General features: G+C 36.5%; 2 protein-coding genes across 6 annotated transcripts in view; one reads left to right on the top strand and one right to left on the bottom strand.

The window, feature by feature from the left end:
• Nucleotides 1-14,234, bottom strand: part of LOC113672786 (sodium channel protein 1 brain) — a 31,978-nt gene extending 17,744 nt beyond the window's left edge. For 2 of the 5 annotated variants that reach the window (XM_089213427.1, XM_089213428.1), the window contains exon 1: nt 926-1,455. In XM_089213427.1, coding sequence (XP_089069553.1) covers nt 926-950 — 25 coding nt within the window. In that variant the 5' untranslated portion in view covers nt 951-1,455. Of the gene's footprint in view, nt 1-108; nt 774-925; nt 1,456-9,901; nt 10,016-13,976 lie in introns of those variants that run through there. The other 3 variants (XM_089213431.1, XM_089213430.1, XM_089213429.1) reach the window with 3 other exon arrangements.
• The window catches only part of LOC113672785 (sodium channel protein 1 brain), a 31,132-nt gene continuing 16,291 nt past the window's right edge, over nt 3,064-17,904 (top strand). Inside the window, exons 1-8 of the mRNA XM_089213432.1 lie at nt 3,064-3,189; nt 15,103-15,425; nt 15,513-15,664; nt 15,887-15,967; nt 16,353-16,481; nt 16,906-16,997; nt 17,222-17,416; nt 17,699-17,756. Coding sequence (XP_089069558.1) covers nt 3,069-3,189; nt 15,103-15,425; nt 15,513-15,664; nt 15,887-15,967; nt 16,353-16,481; nt 16,906-16,997; nt 17,222-17,416; nt 17,699-17,756 — 1,151 coding nt within the window. The 5' untranslated portion in view covers nt 3,064-3,068. The remainder of the gene's footprint in view (nt 3,190-15,102; nt 15,426-15,512; nt 15,665-15,886; nt 15,968-16,352; nt 16,482-16,905; nt 16,998-17,221; nt 17,417-17,698; nt 17,757-17,904) is intronic.

Below are 17,904 nucleotides of genomic sequence, written 5' to 3'. Positions count from 1 at the left end.
TCTTTGTGGGCTTAGGCTAACACGCGAACACACTATGTCGTTGCGGTTTTTTTGTTTTCGAATGTTAAAGTTTCATAAAAAAACCATGCATGTACATAAAGATCCCACCTGCGTCTAGAAGCCCTCCACGTTTTTTGATAATTCTTTCGCCGTCCTCTACTAAGCAGAGTTTTGCGGCATTGAGCTATTTGAAAGTGGATATTTCGATTACTAACCGGCCGTAGCAGATGATGTAATCAGTTTCTTAGATGCAAGCCATTTGAGACACATTTTGCAAACGTGAAAATTTTGGGTTTTACAATAATCATGACTTATTCATACACCTCTTCAGGTGATAATAGCGAATGAATATTGGTGCATTATATTCTCGGGATTGTGACATGTCAATAAAACGCGTTGACTAGACGCTAAAAGATGATTTTCTTTGTGCAATATGCATATGACTTTTGGCTGAAGTTTGATTGTTTTTCCTGTCAAGTGTACGCCTCTAAGGACGCGACATAAATTGCTTTTCGATCCACTTAAATTTCCGTTTACTTAAGGTTTGAGTACCTTACTTTATGATATATTCATGCTAACGATGGTGCTGTGCGTTAAAAGTGATTCGGCGCAGTCAATTTAGTGTAAACCGTTGTCCCCATTAAATGTCAAGAAAATCCAGGTGAAATCTTGAGTGAGTGATTCCTCTAATGTCCTCAGTTCAATATCGCGCCCCCTATGTGACTGTAACTTCTGCTCAACTGAGTGTTTCGAAGCCAAAAGTAAACAAATCTTTATCAAAAAGGTAAACTAAGGTGAGCTTTTCTCCTCAAATTGCTACAAAAAAAATAATTATCGCTACCTTACAAAGGTGCTAAAAAAGATATAATTTTTTGTTTACTATTTAAACCCAACAGAATAATAAATCCAGCTTAATCATACAAACCTATGAGAGAACTTTTCACAAACATGTTGTCGTTTGGGAATCAACTCCAAAGCTCTTAAGCCTTTACAGTCAAGGTGATATTTTCACGGAATGGAACCCACAGTTAAGCGTGTTACATAAAAGTGGATGGCATTCGACTTGGAGAGCGACGTAATTTGTTCAACACTCTACCTGCCCGTGGGCTCATAACTTATTGATTCTAAACTTGTTGCCTGGTGGCAAATCAGTTCATTGGATGCCATTAGCAGTTTAGAGACCCTGCCCCCTGTCGTAAGATGTAACACTCTGTAATTCATTGTTATTGTCATGATGGAGGCAAAACTGTAAGCAGTTGTTTTGTTTCTTTTCATTTCCAGCAACGTTTACAATTCAGCGCTCGACCCGCCTTGATGCAGATATGTAGAAATCATTAACTCAATGTTTTGAACAGAAAAACGCAGAGAGCCTGGTTTTAAAAACACGTTGGAAAAACTGAAATGTTTGGGAATCTATTTCGTCAAGGACAGTTCATAAGAGAGGAGTGAATAAACGAGAAGCCGCCCTCTCGATTATTCTGAGAAGCAATCAACTGTAGGATTTTCAAAACTGAGTCGTAAATTTCGTCTACCTACATCATTCGCCAGAGCCAAACAAACCTTGTAAAAAAGAGGTACCTCTGAGGTTTTTGAAGGTTGTCACTGAGGATTTCTTTAAGCTTACGAATGTCTATATTCTTCCTGTCAATAACTTCCTGCAACAATGACTGGAATGGATTTAACTATGGCAAAAAGGCCTAGAATAACAAGAATAATCTGAATAGCAAAATGGTTGCTTTTATTCCTTAAGGTCGTCTTGAAATAAAAGCACACAAACAAAATTGCGTAACACAAGACTTAACCGGTAAATGTACTGGTAGACAGTCATAGATATTATATAATAATATAACTCAGCATTTCCCTACGTGGTTATTGGACAGTTTCGCGCCTGTTCTTTATTCAAAGGAACAAAATATATTCAGCATTTCAAAAATAGTCGATTGCTAAACGTTTAGCCCTGGGAGATGCTTTAAAGAGTGAAAAATCCTTTTTTTTTAATCGTCAAATGAGAGAAAAAATTGGTCTACGTTTGATAAAATTATATGCCGAAGGCTTTAAATAATTTGTTAGCACTTCCTGTCTGTTTTTGTATAGGTTGGTTAAGGCTTTGTATTGAAATCAATTATCTTCTTCTTTCTTTTGTTTTTCGAAACCACGCACAGATTATTGTTTACGTACTTTTCCCTATCTCCGGTATGGCAACTTAAAAGCTTTCTCTGATCGACATTCGATTACTTTAGTTCCTTTAGCCAATCAAAATCAGTTTCGTCGCTTGCGTTTCATTAAAGGAACCTGTTACTAGATTAACTGGTTGTCGACACGATGGCGAATGGACGATCGAAAAGCGTGGGGAAAGTCACTCTGCTCCGCAGGTAAGTTTGAAAACTTTCCTGACAATCTATACTGGATTATGCGAACTGTTTCGCGACCGATTTGAGGTTGAATGCGGCCCACATCCTGTTGATTGTGGTTTCTCTGGCAGGCTATCTGACTGACATCTGCGGGTGCAAGCGACGGCGATTCTCGCCATTTGTGGTCTACATGCTTGTAACCGCATCATTGCAGGTGCGAGGCTCAAGAAAGATTTTGAAAATACTTTAAATGTCTCTAGTAAATAGCATCACTACAACAATGCAACTTCATTGATAAAAACAGGATTGCATAAAGTAAAATAAAGGAGGCAAGACAAAGAGTTATATTTTTGAGTCCAGACTCTTTTAAACCAATCGCGGTTACAAAGAAAGCAGTAAAAATACGTTTTCATTTGAAGCCAGAATCCGAGAAATTAATTTATTGAGAATGATATTAATAATGATATACATGTAAAAGCAAAATAACCGTGACGACAGCAATGAAAGATCACTACTAATATAATAGAAATTAGACTTAAAGTTTCTTTTCCTTACATGGAATTGGGAATTAGGATTGACAAGACAAGAGAAGCCAATAAAATGCCAAGTTGTAGTCATCGTACCCTTACTTGTGATATCAAAATCTTTAAAAATGATAAGAATGTCTGTTGTCATGGATATTGAAGACAGCGATATCGTTTGACAGTGTATGAAAAGATGTTTTGGTCACCTCAAAGCTTTAATCGTTTCGAGTGTTTGTGCACGTGTAAGCCAGCCATCTTGGTCAAATCAATCGAAGGAGAAAAGGTGATGTTTTCATTGAAAATTATGAGATCAAGTAAGTCGTGGGTCCGGGAAACACTGAGGTTAAGATACAGAAACGAGGTTAGGCGCTTTCACTCAAAACCACTGTGAGCAATTTGTTAATCAGATCAGTTCTAGCTTCCGTAATCTCTAGCAAAATCGGGGTATCTTAACTAGAAAGGAAAATAAGCACGAGAAGACATACTGATGAAATACATTACTGAACGTGTTTACATGCAAAACTTTCCAAATTTTTTGGTTTAAATGGCCCATCATCCTAGGGTCAACCCAGTGGTAGAGTGACCGACGTCGACGTAGCAATCCGAAGGTTACTGGTTACACTCCCGTCAGGTTATTACTTTCAGAGTGCGCCTGCGTTATTATGAAATTTAAAGTATAATACCTTCCTTAATAACTTAAAGGTAAGATATTGCAAGATGGAACAAGACCACTTGTTTGAATGGTAAGGAATCCAGTTCAGGAATGGCCTTTCGAGTAATTATCAGGTTCTGGCCCAATTTTGTCAGACTTCAGAAATCTCTTCTTCTTCTTCTCGATTTTTTTTCTATCTTATGAAGAACTGATCATTTGAGTTTCAAAGCAGAAGAATGGAAACGTTTGAGGTTCTGTCAAACTTGTAAATCTTATTTTACAAACTCGTCTAGGGGTTAATTAGATCTTAAGAAGATCTGAAGAAATTCAAATGTCAAAAAATATTAACTGGCACGTTAGAACAAAACATATATGAGTTGCATGACTCCCCGGCATGACACGGCACAACGCTACTTTTTCTTTTTCAAAGGTGTACAGTTTTTACAGGTATGTCATGGACAAACAAGCGAAATAGAGCAAGTTTACTGATGCTCTCATTTCAGTTTTTCATAGTTGGTATTGCGTGATTAAAAATGTTTTGAAAATGTCTACCTCTAACCTTTTCTACTAAGTCTGAAACTTGACTGGTGTGGACCGTTTTATTCAAGCCGAGTGTAATAGCAATGGGCCGCTAGTGTCAATGAAATTTTCTTGTGTAAATCAGCGTTTCGTATGTGTGCAAAGAAAGCGCCAGATAACCAAACTTATACCTTAAAATTGCACTCATGGAGGGATTTGGATGTAAACGTACAACAACGCAAGTCTTTCCTGGAACGAGTGAATAATGAACACTTTTAATGAAAAAATTTGTCCAAATCGTCAGTTAAAAGTAGCATCATATGAAGGAAGGGACTGTCTGTAATTCTCATTAAGTTTCCATCCAAATGGTAACCTGTGCCTTAGATTGTGTATGCTATTTGTCTTCATATAACTTTAAAATTGTACAACAAATGTCGACAGGTGTTATAATAGCAAATTTCATCAAAATTCAAATCTACTAGCGATATTACTTTGTGGTTGGCGCTTGTAAATAACCGACACCTGGTGTATACCAAAACTTATCAAAACTTATCATACGTCGAAAATCAATAATTGTATCAGCAAACTAATGGAGTTGTAACTAGCGAATGTAGTTCTTTGTTGTAAAGAGTTTTGAATACCCAAATCCTGGGATGACTGATAAATGTTTAATGAAATACATGATCTCATGCAACTAACAGCGACGACAAAATCAGTTTTCCAAATGGGGAAATTATTACAGTTTACTATAATTAAAGACCCGCTTTCCAATGAGATGGAAGCCATTTTCAAGCTACTTAGCAAATTAGAAAAAAAATTGGAATTCTCGTGCAAATATGAAGAGAGAAACACCAATTTTCGGCGCACTTGTAAAGCGAGCTTTCATTGGCTAAACAACTTTGTCTATACGGTAGAGAGCTCTTTTGTTGACCGCAAATAATTTTACGAGTCAACACCTCGTGATGAAATCTATTTTAGCGGGTACGGGGTAATCCAAATATGAATTAAAAACTTCCTTGATATTCATTTCCTCGAGCGCTAACGAAGGAAGCATGGCTCTAGGTTCGAGAGAAAATCACAGATGTAATTTAGTATGGGGTGGCTGATTCAAGAGGAACCCTTTCAGGTAGGGATTTGGAGAATTTTTTTACTCATGCCTTACCTTGGTTAAGGATTAAGCTCAAATTGTAAAAAGGAAAAAATTGTCGTGATATCAAACGAAAGTTGTTGTTATACACAAAAATTACCGCTTCCCCGGAAAAATGAAACAAAACCTTCCACTTAATAAAGGAAAATGGGCCGGTAGAAATGGTATGGGAAGATAAATTTTAACGTCAATATTACTTTTTCTCATCATAACAACATTTCAAAACTCGGAGATTCGTTGTGACAAAATTTTTTTCAAATATTTTCAACGCTGATTACTTAGTCGCCTCCGAGCCGTATCATGCCTGAATTCGGTCGTGTATGAGGAGTTATTCTATACCTTCAAACCTTCTCTGGGGATCAATTGCGTTTTACTAAAAGGGACTTTATTGAACTTGATATGCAACATTCTCAAGAGTGTAAAAACGCTTTTTGCGTCAAAAAATGGTAACTCCCTTGACAATCTCGTTTAATCATAAGAATCAAAAACGAAAGAAAACATGACAAACTGATTTAAAAGTTTTTTCCCTTGGCAAGCTTAATTGCGTTAATCTACCACTAATTCGTATCTATCACTGATTAACATGGTTTGGTTTTTAAATTTTCTGTTTCTGTCGCAGGTAACCTAAGTTGCGTTTCAATTAATTTTAACCTGTCAGGACAGGCCTCATTAATTTTGGAAAATTGATGAAGGTCTAAACAAAACAATTCTATTGGTTAAATGACTCCTCCTTCGACAAACAATGGCAATTGAGATGTGGTATAATATCATGTTTTTTGTTTAAAAAAAATATGATGTTTACTGTTGATTTAACCAAACCATGGAAACTTAATCAGAATTCCTCATATTCCCATTCTCGTTGAAAAATCTTTAGGAGCCTATTAGAGCCTATCGAGATAAGGAAGGGTATATTATGATATCATGGTAAGCCAAATCTATGTAAAGTGGCATTTCTCTCATTGCAATGACACCATTGAACCCTGTGTTAACTGCCTTAGATCCCGTAAAAAACACTAAAAATAGAGCTATGATGCTAAAATGCTGGATTCTCTTAACACTAAATTAATGTCCTAGAAATAATCAAGACATTAAGAAATCAGAAATTCGTAGAAGAAATTCCAGTCGCATTTCGAAGCTGTTACTGCTATTGTTCTTTAATGGCTGTATGGCGTCATTTTCAGGACTACGACAGAGCCTATTGTTATCAAAGTAGATCTGCTTTTACGAGACGAAGCACATTCAAAAGCTCATCAGTGCAAGGAAATGAAAAACAGCATTGAAAAATACAAGCTTCTGACGTAACTTTGTCCCTCTAAAATGTAAGAAGCCCGCGCGAGGTTTCTATTTATCACATCAATTTGAAAATCACCGGCGATCCTTGCATTCATATTGGCTCTCCTTGCTGTGATTTATTCACGAATAACCAATGAGAAAGCTTTGCTAAATCACTGCAACCAATCAGATTCCAAGGCTTGTTTTAAGTGACAAATCAAATTACAGGACGAGGAAAGAAAACTTTTGCAACTCTTTATAAACCAGCTTAGTACTGGATTAATAAAATATCTATCAGGACTTAAAAAATCCTGTATCTGAGCGACTGAATTTTGAAATTTTTGGATGTAATATCGTGGTTATTGAACTTCGTGTCATGCAATTTTGCTCTGAAATCATACTTGTGATTTCAAATCAAATTCACGCTGCGTGCTCTTTCAATTTTTTAAGCATGCATATGATTTCAAACCTCATAGTACACATGCAAAAATTTCAGTATGTTAATTGGCTGAGAACGCGTCGATTAATTCAAAACAGCGCAAGAAGTTGAAATTGAGTGCGGAAATTAGAAATTGAATTGATTAAAAGGGAAGTCGCGAAAGCACAACAAAACAAAATGCCGGTTAGGTGAAGAGAAAGTAAAAACGTTTAACTGTGAGTTTGACGGAAAATACTAATAACAAAAACACCAAACAAAGAGAAAACAGCTGGCTAAAAGTCTGGCTCCACAAAAGCGACTATGAAGGTATGAACCAGAGGCCCCGATTAAAATTTTCGACGACAGTTCGTCCGGAAGACGGGGAAGATTACGAGCGTGATAGCTTTCGTGTGATGGTTAATGCTGTCGACCGATACCTAACAGAGAAAAAGTACAAACGCTCACTTAATCTTGACATTGGTTTTGAAAGTTTGAAGCATTTTTTTTTGGAAAAAGCCCGGCAACTCTGACAACTAGGCAAAGGCAGGTTGGCGAACCGATGGGCCATGACACGAAATAAAAACAACTAAGTCGTGTCATTTTTATGCGTGTATATTAATAACTAATGATCACATGATTTTTTTGGTGCAATTTGGGATAAACCAACACTCGTAAATTTTTCATAGAGAAGAAATTTGATGAACCCTTGAAAAATTTGCTCGTGTTGATTTATCCCAAACTGCACTTGAAATCATGTGATTACCAAAAAAAATTGCACTCCTCTCAGTTCAATTATCACAATTCATCGAAAAAATTTGTCCAAATTTGAGAAGACGTCGAAGTGGAGGTAAGTAACGGAGGATAAATATCGAAAAGGTGGACGAATAATAGAATTCAAAACGACCAACATGTCAGAAATATACATTGTGAAAATCGTACCTCTCGGGTGGGACGAATTTTTCTACACTAGAAATATATTCTTGTGTTACCGCAAAAAACTAAAACTTCTGTGTGTAACTGCCCAAATGTTCTTCAATTTGTGTATTTTTTCGGATTGGTACAATGTTATAAAATATCACATTTCGCAACATTTCGTGACAGTTCGTGAAGGTAACTTTTTAACCCTTTGCACCTGAACATGGGTATCCATATTCTCCCTACTGTTCCTTAGGTATTTTCTATGGTGCTGACATGGAGAATTTTTTCACCTGTCAAGAGCCTCTGACCCTAATGTCTGTTTCAGCAGTGATATTGTAAGGATAAATTATTTGCCATCACAATAAGGGGCGGATTATATAGATAATACCGTCAAAGCGAAAGTTGTTGCTTTCTTTGGTTTAATTTTGATATAAAAGCCGCCTCCTTCCTTGAAATAATCTCCTTTAGGTAACAGTGGGCACTTTTTCGTTTGCCGGCATAATGACACTACTTGGCAAATCACAGCCAACCAGCAATGGTAATAAAGTAGACACAGTATTAATAGCAACACGATCCAAAAATTAACAAAGCAGCAGATGTGACCGTGTTTTAATGAATTTTGAAAAATAACAACTTAGCAAACGTTTACATACTTTAAAAGTCAAAAATAGATTAATTTTCTTGGAAATGATTGCGTCAGTTGAAAATGCTTTCGGAAGAATTCATCTGGTCAGTTATTGTTTAAAAAATCTGTGTTGGATATCTTTCTTGTTTGCGTATCCAGAGAGTTTCTGAAAGTTTCGACATATAGAAAGTTGATTTTACTAGACGAAGCTGTATCATTAGATCGAAGTCAGTTTCCTCTTTAGAGTAGACATTGACGTACTTATATACTTAAAGTGTACGAGGCAGTTCTTTAAAACCATTTATGGGCTTAAAGTTCTACCCTTAACTTAAAAAGGATCGCTTAGAGCCGTTTGATAAAGAAACAAAAAAGGAACAAAAAAGGAACAATAATTATTCAGGAAAACAAAATCGTATGTGCAATTTCTTTGAAAACAGGAACTTGCCGAGCAACACGTGTTGACAAATTTCATCCTTGAGATTTTCTTTTGTCCTGTTCTCCAAACTTCTTTCATAAGAATTATGCGCTATTTATTTCAATAGATGGTGTTATTTCGCGTCTAATGAAGCTTCCACGTGGCATATTTCATTCTTAATTTATTATCTTATTTTTCAATTTTACTTAAATGTAGATTTTGGAATTTGTTGTAAAATCATCTTGAGAATAACTGGAGAATCTAACTCCCAAGAACCTAGCTGCAACCATAATTATATCTATAAGAGTAGTTAAAATATCAATCGATCGAAATTGTACTTTTTGTAGTTCAGGAAAATTATATCAGGTTAAAAGGATGACTATTTGCAGCTAAGAAATATTTTCAGAGACTGCGACTGATATTCTAAGTCAGGAGCACATTCAAGCTAAGACTAGCATATTTCTCTTTTGGAAAATTGGTGATGAAACAATTACTCGCTGTTAAGCCTGCAATATAATTTTTCAAACGAAGTGAAGGTATTGGTTAACTGCGACTTGCAGATATTTACGAATATTGTATTTAGTAAAAAAATATATTTACTATTAGGGTATGAAGTCAGAATGGAGCAAGAAGGAATAGAAAACTGAGCTATTTTGTTTTTTTTCTTTAACTCGTCTGTTTTGATATGCTGCGTGAAAGCGAGAGAATATCGTGACCGGACAACAAGTTAATTTATCATTTTCTGTATCAAGGCAGCTGGCTGTACGTTACAAGTACTACTAAACAAACGATTTCTGAGATCCACGCGAAGAGAGTGTTCTACCGTCACTTCCGAAAAACAAAGCTAGATAATACAATTCGTTTGGTACATACAACTTACAACTTTGCTACATACTTTGGACCTTCCAAACATGGGCGCTTTAGAGAACACTAACGTATTCAAGACGGTTTCTTGTAATTTGAGCTTTCCCCTCTGCGATGATGAATTGACAACTGTAACAGAAGTTGAAACTGGGCCTAAAATAGTCAGAACATTTACGAAATCAAACAAAAAGTTTACCTCACGCACGGAAATTCAGGAATAACAAGGCAAACGCAATCGCTGACAGCATACAACGTGTTGGAAGAAACTCATATCAATTGCATTTCAAAACGGTGTACACATACTTGTCAATCAAAAGTGTATAAAACAGGTTCCGTTTTTATGCATATCTTCGAAGATGATTGGTTAAGAGTTAAAAAGTAATTGTGGAGCATAAGATAAACATTTACGTAAACCTCTAGGGCAGTGCATGAATGATTTAGATAAGGCGGGCGGATTGAGTACCTTTAATAAGAAAGGGATTTTCCTCATATTGTCGAGAAAGCAAAACAAAAAAAAAACTTTGCATATTTCAAAAAGCTTTGTCTTTTGCTGCGAAAAAGGAACAAAAACAAAAGAAAAACCTGTTAGGTCTCAGCTGAAATCCTTGTCAATCCGAAAAAGCATTGAAGTTATTTATTCCTAAAGTTAAACGATTAATGAATAAGCTTTCTACGCTTTCGGGGGTAAATTTGCATGTGACACAATGTCGCTAAGGATATACTTTCTCTTAAACAAATTTTAGATGACATGAAAATTGTTTGCTCGACTTTCTCTTTTATTCGAGTCTGACTTTATTGAGATTTATGGAAGTGCCTCATTTGTGCCCTACTCCCGAGATATTAAGTATCTGTAAAATTGTCAAAACTTACAAGGCCTCCAGGAAACATTTTCTGGGGAGTGTAATGACTCGGTGTCTTTTCGAGAACATGTCACTGATTAATGAACCGTCATGCTGGGAGCGAATAACATATCATAGAATTTTGAGCTGCAAATCTCTCTCCTTTTTCTTCTCTATTTTATCTCGTCCTTTCATTGTTGGCATCGCGTTTTGCTCGAGGTGTAATACTTATCGAAAACAATTTTAAGCACGAAAAGTTTTTTGACGCATGTATTTCAAAATGACTGCCAAATTTCAGAACCTATTTGCTCTTAAAAGTAAGATGGACTTTTTTTTGCCTTTATTGGTGTAAAAATCTGGAAGTGACTAACGATAACTAAGAGTGTGGGAATCGGTGATCTTTGCAAATAAATCCTGATGCATTCGAGCAAACGATTAATAACCATAACACTATACAGAGGAAGTTAATAACCCTTGTATCACCTGCTCAACAAACAATAACACTGCGTTTATTAGGTGAAACGAAACATTTTAAAAGAGGCCGACTGCTTCTCCTTTCTGGCGAACGTTTTCATTTTTGCGATAAAACCGCTTCACCTAAATCAGGGTGGCGAAAAACGACTTGATTTACGGCCATGGTAAATACACAACTTACGGGATGCCAAACCGATCTTCGAGGGTTATAGGTCAACAGTAATTTGGAATTCACATCCAGTCATGCCTATTAAATATTCTGTGTGATTTGATATAAGCCTACTGTTTGCTTATCACTTGAATAAAATCTTGCATAAGCTCTGTCACTATGTACAGTAAATGACTGGTATCTCTGTTTCAAAACATAGTTTAAAATCTTTTCATAATTTCTTAGTTTAGATTGGATTCTGCTCATACTCTGATTGGTTAAGAATCATATGACAATATCAGCGTAATAAATCACGTGTTGTTTCTTTTGTAGGTTAGGCTTTATCATAAGGGCACCTTAAATGACGAGAGAGATTTCTCTTCATGCAGACCACTTAACGAAATTACACTTTTCTAAATTTCTTTCGTATTTCTCGTATTTTCGAAATCTCTTGTTGTTACAACATAATTAATGGCTCTGGGTCGCTATAAATTCTTAATACCAGAGTTTAAAATGGGTTTGTCAGCATGCAGCAAAAGAAATTAGTCGCAATGCTAAATGGTTGACGTATTATTTGCTCGCTTAAAAAGAAATCTGAATGAAAATTTACGAAAGAAAAAGAAGGGGGAGAGGGTGAGGAAGGGAAGGGTTGACAGCATGCATCCTGCCAAATAAGTTTGCCTAACACCGCCAATGTTCCTTTTTGCTATCTAGCGAGCTGAAAAATTATCGAGCTTGTGGTCTTTACAAAGGAGTGAACTAAATTACATGTTACTCAGGTCAGGTGTTTATTTACATCGTTAATTAACCTTAACAGTGCTTTGCACGTAAGGGCCTTTTATTAGCAGTGTGATAACTCAGGTCTGTAGCGAAGAAATCATCACGCAAGTCGCAAGGCACAAAAAGACCCGCAACAAACGTTATGAATCGAAATAACTTGTGGAATCAAAAGATCTTGGCGTGAAACTGGATAGGATTTTCTACTATGTCGGCATAATAGATAAGTAAGTTCGCAAGGATAAAGAAAATTTAGATGGCGTGGCGGTCTCCATCTAGAAATATAATAAATTGTTGCCTTCTTTTGGGAAAAGATGTATATCTTTATTTTGCTGTCGAAATAAAATGAGTAGTTTACGTTTCCATTACTTTTTTCATACGTTACGATACCCGAAATAATTTAAACAATTCTTCCAACGCTGAAAGTTGCCTCTTTTACCAGCTGAAAACGTTTTTTTGACACTCAAGTATTGTTCAAGGTCAATATGTTTTTCTGGACAAATAATCATTAAATTAAAAAGAAAGGAAGGGTGGTATTAATTCGGGGTCTTAGACTGTTGATTGACTCCAATTCCATCCTTACACTGTACGTGCAGGTATGCATAATTCGCTTCGGTCAATAAATATAATTAATTAGCGCTACGATGGGTTTAAAGTAAACACGTGACAAAGTGTGGAACTAACTCAAGATCTTTAGATTTTAACGAGATTTTTTTATAATTCTTTGCACTAGACCAAAGCGCTTAGACCATCACTGAGGCTAGGACGCTACAATGGGTCTTCCAATGTGACTTCTCTCGTTTTCTATATTTTAGTTGTAGAATTTTCAGTGAGTGAAGACGCAATAGAGTATTCAGTGAGCGGTCGGGTAACTTAAGGTGGAAAATTCTTACTAAAGACTTACAATAGTGAAAATCCACGGCATACCGTGGAGTTTTAAAGTATTTTAACGTCAATTTTACAGAAGTTTAAGGCCTCATTGAATATTTGCCGTTTTTTTAATCTAAAATGCTACTGAAGGAAAACATTCAAAGGTTATTAAAGAAGACATTTTAAAATAAACATACCTCATGACATGCGATATTCTCTTTAACACGTTACTAAAGTAAAGAATACATAGTAATTCACATTGCCATAAATTAAAGGCAGTTTGAAAGAACTTACCTACGAAAGCATGGCCAAAATCAACTTCCCTAAGTATTCTTTTATCTCTCAAGCTAGGTAATGTTGGTAACATAAAAAAGTCCTTCGTTGAAGGTCAAATACCACTTCAATATAGTCATCTTCACGTGTAAAGGATACGACTGATACATTCATTGCGTCAGTTTAAGATAATATCAGAATAAAAAAATCATGCTTGAAACAAGAGGAAATCCTCTATTTCATTCATATCATCTATGACGAACAATTATGGCCTTACTCCTATTACATTTTTCCTTAAATGCTTTAAACCTCTTCTAAATGTTTGTCTAACACTCAAACATTGAACATTACCTTTTTTTCGGGAAGTTGCTTTGGAAAATGCCATGAACATTTTTGAGATCAACCGAAATAAACTGATTTATTGCACGCTTCTGCTGCTTTGGTCAATTGATTCATGTAATGAACACGGCCGTACATCAGTTTTGATTTCAAAACAGTCATTTGTAAAATGATACATTCTTATTTCCTACCGTCTTGAAAGATTTCAAAACAAAGACCAGCAATTATACAAGATCTTGAATAATAATTTGTGCGTCTGCAAAGCATTTCAACAACAGTTTTAATTTCGCCGATGTTCTGATTTCCTTTAGAAATAGCAAATGAAATTGCTACATCTATCAAAGTTTCCATTTATCCTTAGCGGTTGTTCTCCAAGGAGCATCTTATTTTTTAAAAATGCAGGCTTTATACTCCATACAAAACATGCGTCAATCAACCGCTAAACTGCCGCGATTTAACTCTCGATAAAATAAATTGTGCCTACATCAATGTGTCGTCATACTCGCATATTCAAATTTTCGAACACGGTGACAAAACTTTACCCAATTTACCTTGATTTCCTGACCTTCACTGACCACCTCCACCATTGAAGTTGCAGAATCGCTAAAGTTTTCTTCCTTTGCGAAGTATCGTGTTTCGAAGTACAACAATACTCTTTGTTTATAACTTTATAAAATCTTTCCTATCAGTGATGTGATTCAAGAGCCAATTTTAAACAGAAAATCCCACCATTTTCATCAAAAATATAACGGTACAGTTTTTACACCAGATTTTTAAAGTGACGAAATTTGAACTCCATGATAATTTTTGAATATTTCTTGATCTCCTGTCACGTTTGCTTAATAATGTAGCTCAACTCTCTCCAGGTTACCTACTATAATAAAGGAATTGAAATTTATAATTTGAGCATTGACCTCTTCTGGTTAAGTTTCCGGAATTCTTAGAATATTCTTTTGAATTCTGTTTTGACTAGAGATATGGGAAACGCGTCTCATCATTGTCTTAAATCTATGAACAAGATTCAAATTCTGGATTATTAATGGGAGGCTGTCACAAAAAAAGAAAACAGGAATTCTCAAGAGGACGAATGCGACGAATCGATCGCATCAATAGGTACTGGAAACTCAACAGACAAATCTTCACTCTGATTTAAAAAAAAAATCATAATTTGCCATCGATCAAGCAATTCAGTTACCAATAAAAGTAATCTTATGTAGTTATGCCCATGGAGAGGAGGATGATCATGCTTAAATTTGAATAATTAAAATAAAGTGACCTTGCTGTAAAAAAAAAACCAAAAACAAGAAAAATTAGATCCATTCTCCTCGAAAGTTTCCCAGACAATGAAATACATTGTTGGATTTCCGAACTTGCCACCCGTTCCTCAGTCTCTTAAAAATAAATTTCGGAACAACAAATAATTGATCGAGGCTCTCAAAAATCATTTAATAAAAACATGTTGGCAGAAAGCTTATTCATGAATGCTATTTCCGTAAGCTATTGACTATAAATGTTAATGCAGTATATGAATCGATTTAGTGACACAATACATCAATAAGTAGACAGAAAGCCATACTGCCGTACATACCTGGAAATCTAAAATTTAAATTTACTAAACCTTAACATCCAATAATTTTTCACCTTCGTCGCTCATCCTTCTTTAACTCTTCTATCCAGACACTGGTCTGATGCCTTTAGTTGGTGCCCCGCAGTCCAACAAGATGACACGGGATGAAGAGGACGAACAGAAATCTGCTCTTGATGTAGCTAATCCCGATGAAATACTAAAAGTTAGCCCACGAAGACGAAAGAAGGTTGTGACCTTCGCTAGCTTGGGAGATCTCGCACAGGTACAGGCTTTGGCCACCAACGAAGCAGACCCTCAGACCTCGGAGCTAGAAAAAGGGGATGGTTCTGAAGAATCCATGCCGTCGGCCCCAATTGATCCAGGTCATTTCTTAAACATGCCTTTAGAGGACTACGATGCCACTGGAAAGAATGTATGTACAGCCATTGTTAATTCATGACTTAACATGGTGTAAGAAATCATACAGAAGAGACAGAAGAGTTTATTTTATCTCATACAGGTTCCGGCTGATGATACCTTTCTTGTGTTACGTCAGTATGGTACAACATCGATTGGGCATCACATGTTCAGGTTCAACAGAGCGCGATCTTTGTGGCTCTTTGGACCTTTACACCCTCTTAGAAGGTGGACTATAAGTGTGGTTACCAATCAGTATCCTTTGCATGCATATTCAGCGAGTTAAACGGAGCTTCAGGCTTCCTTTGGGATACTACCGTGCATGAGCTATAACTCCATTGGAGAAAAATAATGATTTTAATGAGATGGTGACGGATACGCTTTAAAGTACCTCTTCTGTTTGTATGTCATTCGAAAATGCTTGTATCCAAGATGTTATATAGGATCTGTGGTTTTTTCTTGATTACTTCATGCAAGATATTTTGAAGTGATTATCATTCTAGTGATTTTGGTAAATTGCGTGTTCCTTGCGCTAAAAGACCCTCCTGAGGAAGCTGAGTAAGTAATCATTTTTATCGCTAGTTATTAGAGCCAGTTGGGTTCAAAAACATCTGAAAGGTGAACCCAGTTAGGCTGCAAATGGGTTTCTAATTTATATTGGCCTTCGTTCCCATTTAGAATTTGCGAGTCTACTCATAGTCAAGCCTCTCCCCAGAGCTTCGACTGTATGAAAGGATTAAGCTATATGGGTTACCAAAAGAAGATAATCCTCCAACTTTTAATGTATCTTCGATATTACATTAGAGCAAAAAATAATGGTTGATGTCCATTATTTTGTTTCGGATAGTCCTATTTTTCATCATAACATCTCTTCCACCCGTTTCATTATCTTTGCGATAGCTTTGATTCAACTTGACAGAGTCTTTTGGAATGTCGATTTTAGGTACGTGTTCACTGCAATATACACTCTCGAAATGCTATTGAAGATCATATCACGTGGACTTATACTTCACACGTACGCCTACCTTAGAGATCCTTGGAACTGGCTTGATTTCATAGTAGTTGTTTTAGGGTGAGTTTAGCTGTTACACACGTGTCGTTGTAGAAAGGAGAGAGGTGAGTACCCTTCCAAAAATTATATTATATAATTGTAGGTAACTCTTTCATGACAATACATGGATTACTGTGGATCGTTCACATAAACTTGCAGCCCCACTGGCTCTTGATTTCAGATTTTAAGAAGGTCTGCGTTCGGTGGGAACAAGCAGAATAATATACATCAGTTTAATTCACAACTAGCAAAGCAATAGTCATAACTAGTGCATCAACACGTCAAATTTTCTTTGAGATCATTGTATTTCAACATAAGAGTGTCATATTCATCCGCGCCTCTTCAAATGTACCAGCTGAGTTTCAAATGCATATCTGAAGAGCAGTCATTCCCTGGACCCTTCTTTTATGCATATTTTCATTTCTCCCTACAATTTCGGCTTCAGATACATCACGATGGCTCCAAATATCGCAAACTTCACGGCAATACGAACAGTCCGTGTCCTGCGGGCTTTAAGGACAATATCAGTTGTGTCAGGTGGGTGCAGTAGCCATTCGCTTTTGTCAAAGTTGCACTATTCTTTTAGAATCTGACTGTATCACCGGATCGAAGTTGACAGTTTTCTCAACACTCGTTATTGTGACACTTAAGCCTGTAAGTAAAAGCACCGTTATGGGTTGTGGCCATTATCCCATACCTTTTCACTAAAGGTTGATTCATGTAGTTCAATCATTTAAGAATTATAAACTTAATTACTACAGGTCTCCGAGCGATGGTGAACACCTTACTCCGTTCGTTGAAGCTTTTGAGTGACGTTCTGGTTCTGTTTCTGTTCTTTCTCGCTGTCATGGCGCTAATCGGTCTGCAGCTGTTTGTTGGAGAATTGAGGAATAAATGTGTTCTTGACCCTCCGGAGAACTTTACAGAAGACATAGGAGGATATATTCAAAATGAAAGTAAGAAATGATAAAGACCCCTGTAAGATCAACCTGACTTAGCAGCTGAATCTCTCCCCCAGCGCAATTAGTAAAACCAATTCACTTTGTAATTATGCAATTTTGAGGGTCAAAGGGAAATGGTTGCATGTTACTTGAAAATGAAGACACAATTTTTGCGTACATTTTAAAACTTCATTGATCAACTCCGTTGTTTATATGTTCACCCGTCCTAGTCACGCCGGGAGTGGTCGAATAAGGCTGAATTGATAGTGAAGACGCTTAATTATCGGTTCTTTGCAGGTACCTGGCTAATGCGAAATGGTGAACCTGTTGTTTGCGGAAACTCCTCTTGGGCAGGGTAAGTAGGGTGGGGACTGCAAATGCGACAGTTATTTTTGCCTTTTATATTAGTGGTAATACTATGCAAGCTCAGCTGTTTTACCAAACATAGTACATCACCAACTCGCCATCTCTACACCCGCACCGCGAGATAATTCTTGCATTTA

Source organism: Pocillopora damicornis, chromosome 7, assembly GCF_964200805.1.
Source record: "Pocillopora damicornis chromosome 7, jaPocDami1.2, whole genome shotgun sequence".
Classification (NCBI taxonomy): Eukaryota; Metazoa; Cnidaria; class Anthozoa; order Scleractinia; family Pocilloporidae; genus Pocillopora; species Pocillopora damicornis.
This window is presented reverse-complemented; position numbering and strand designations above follow the sequence as displayed.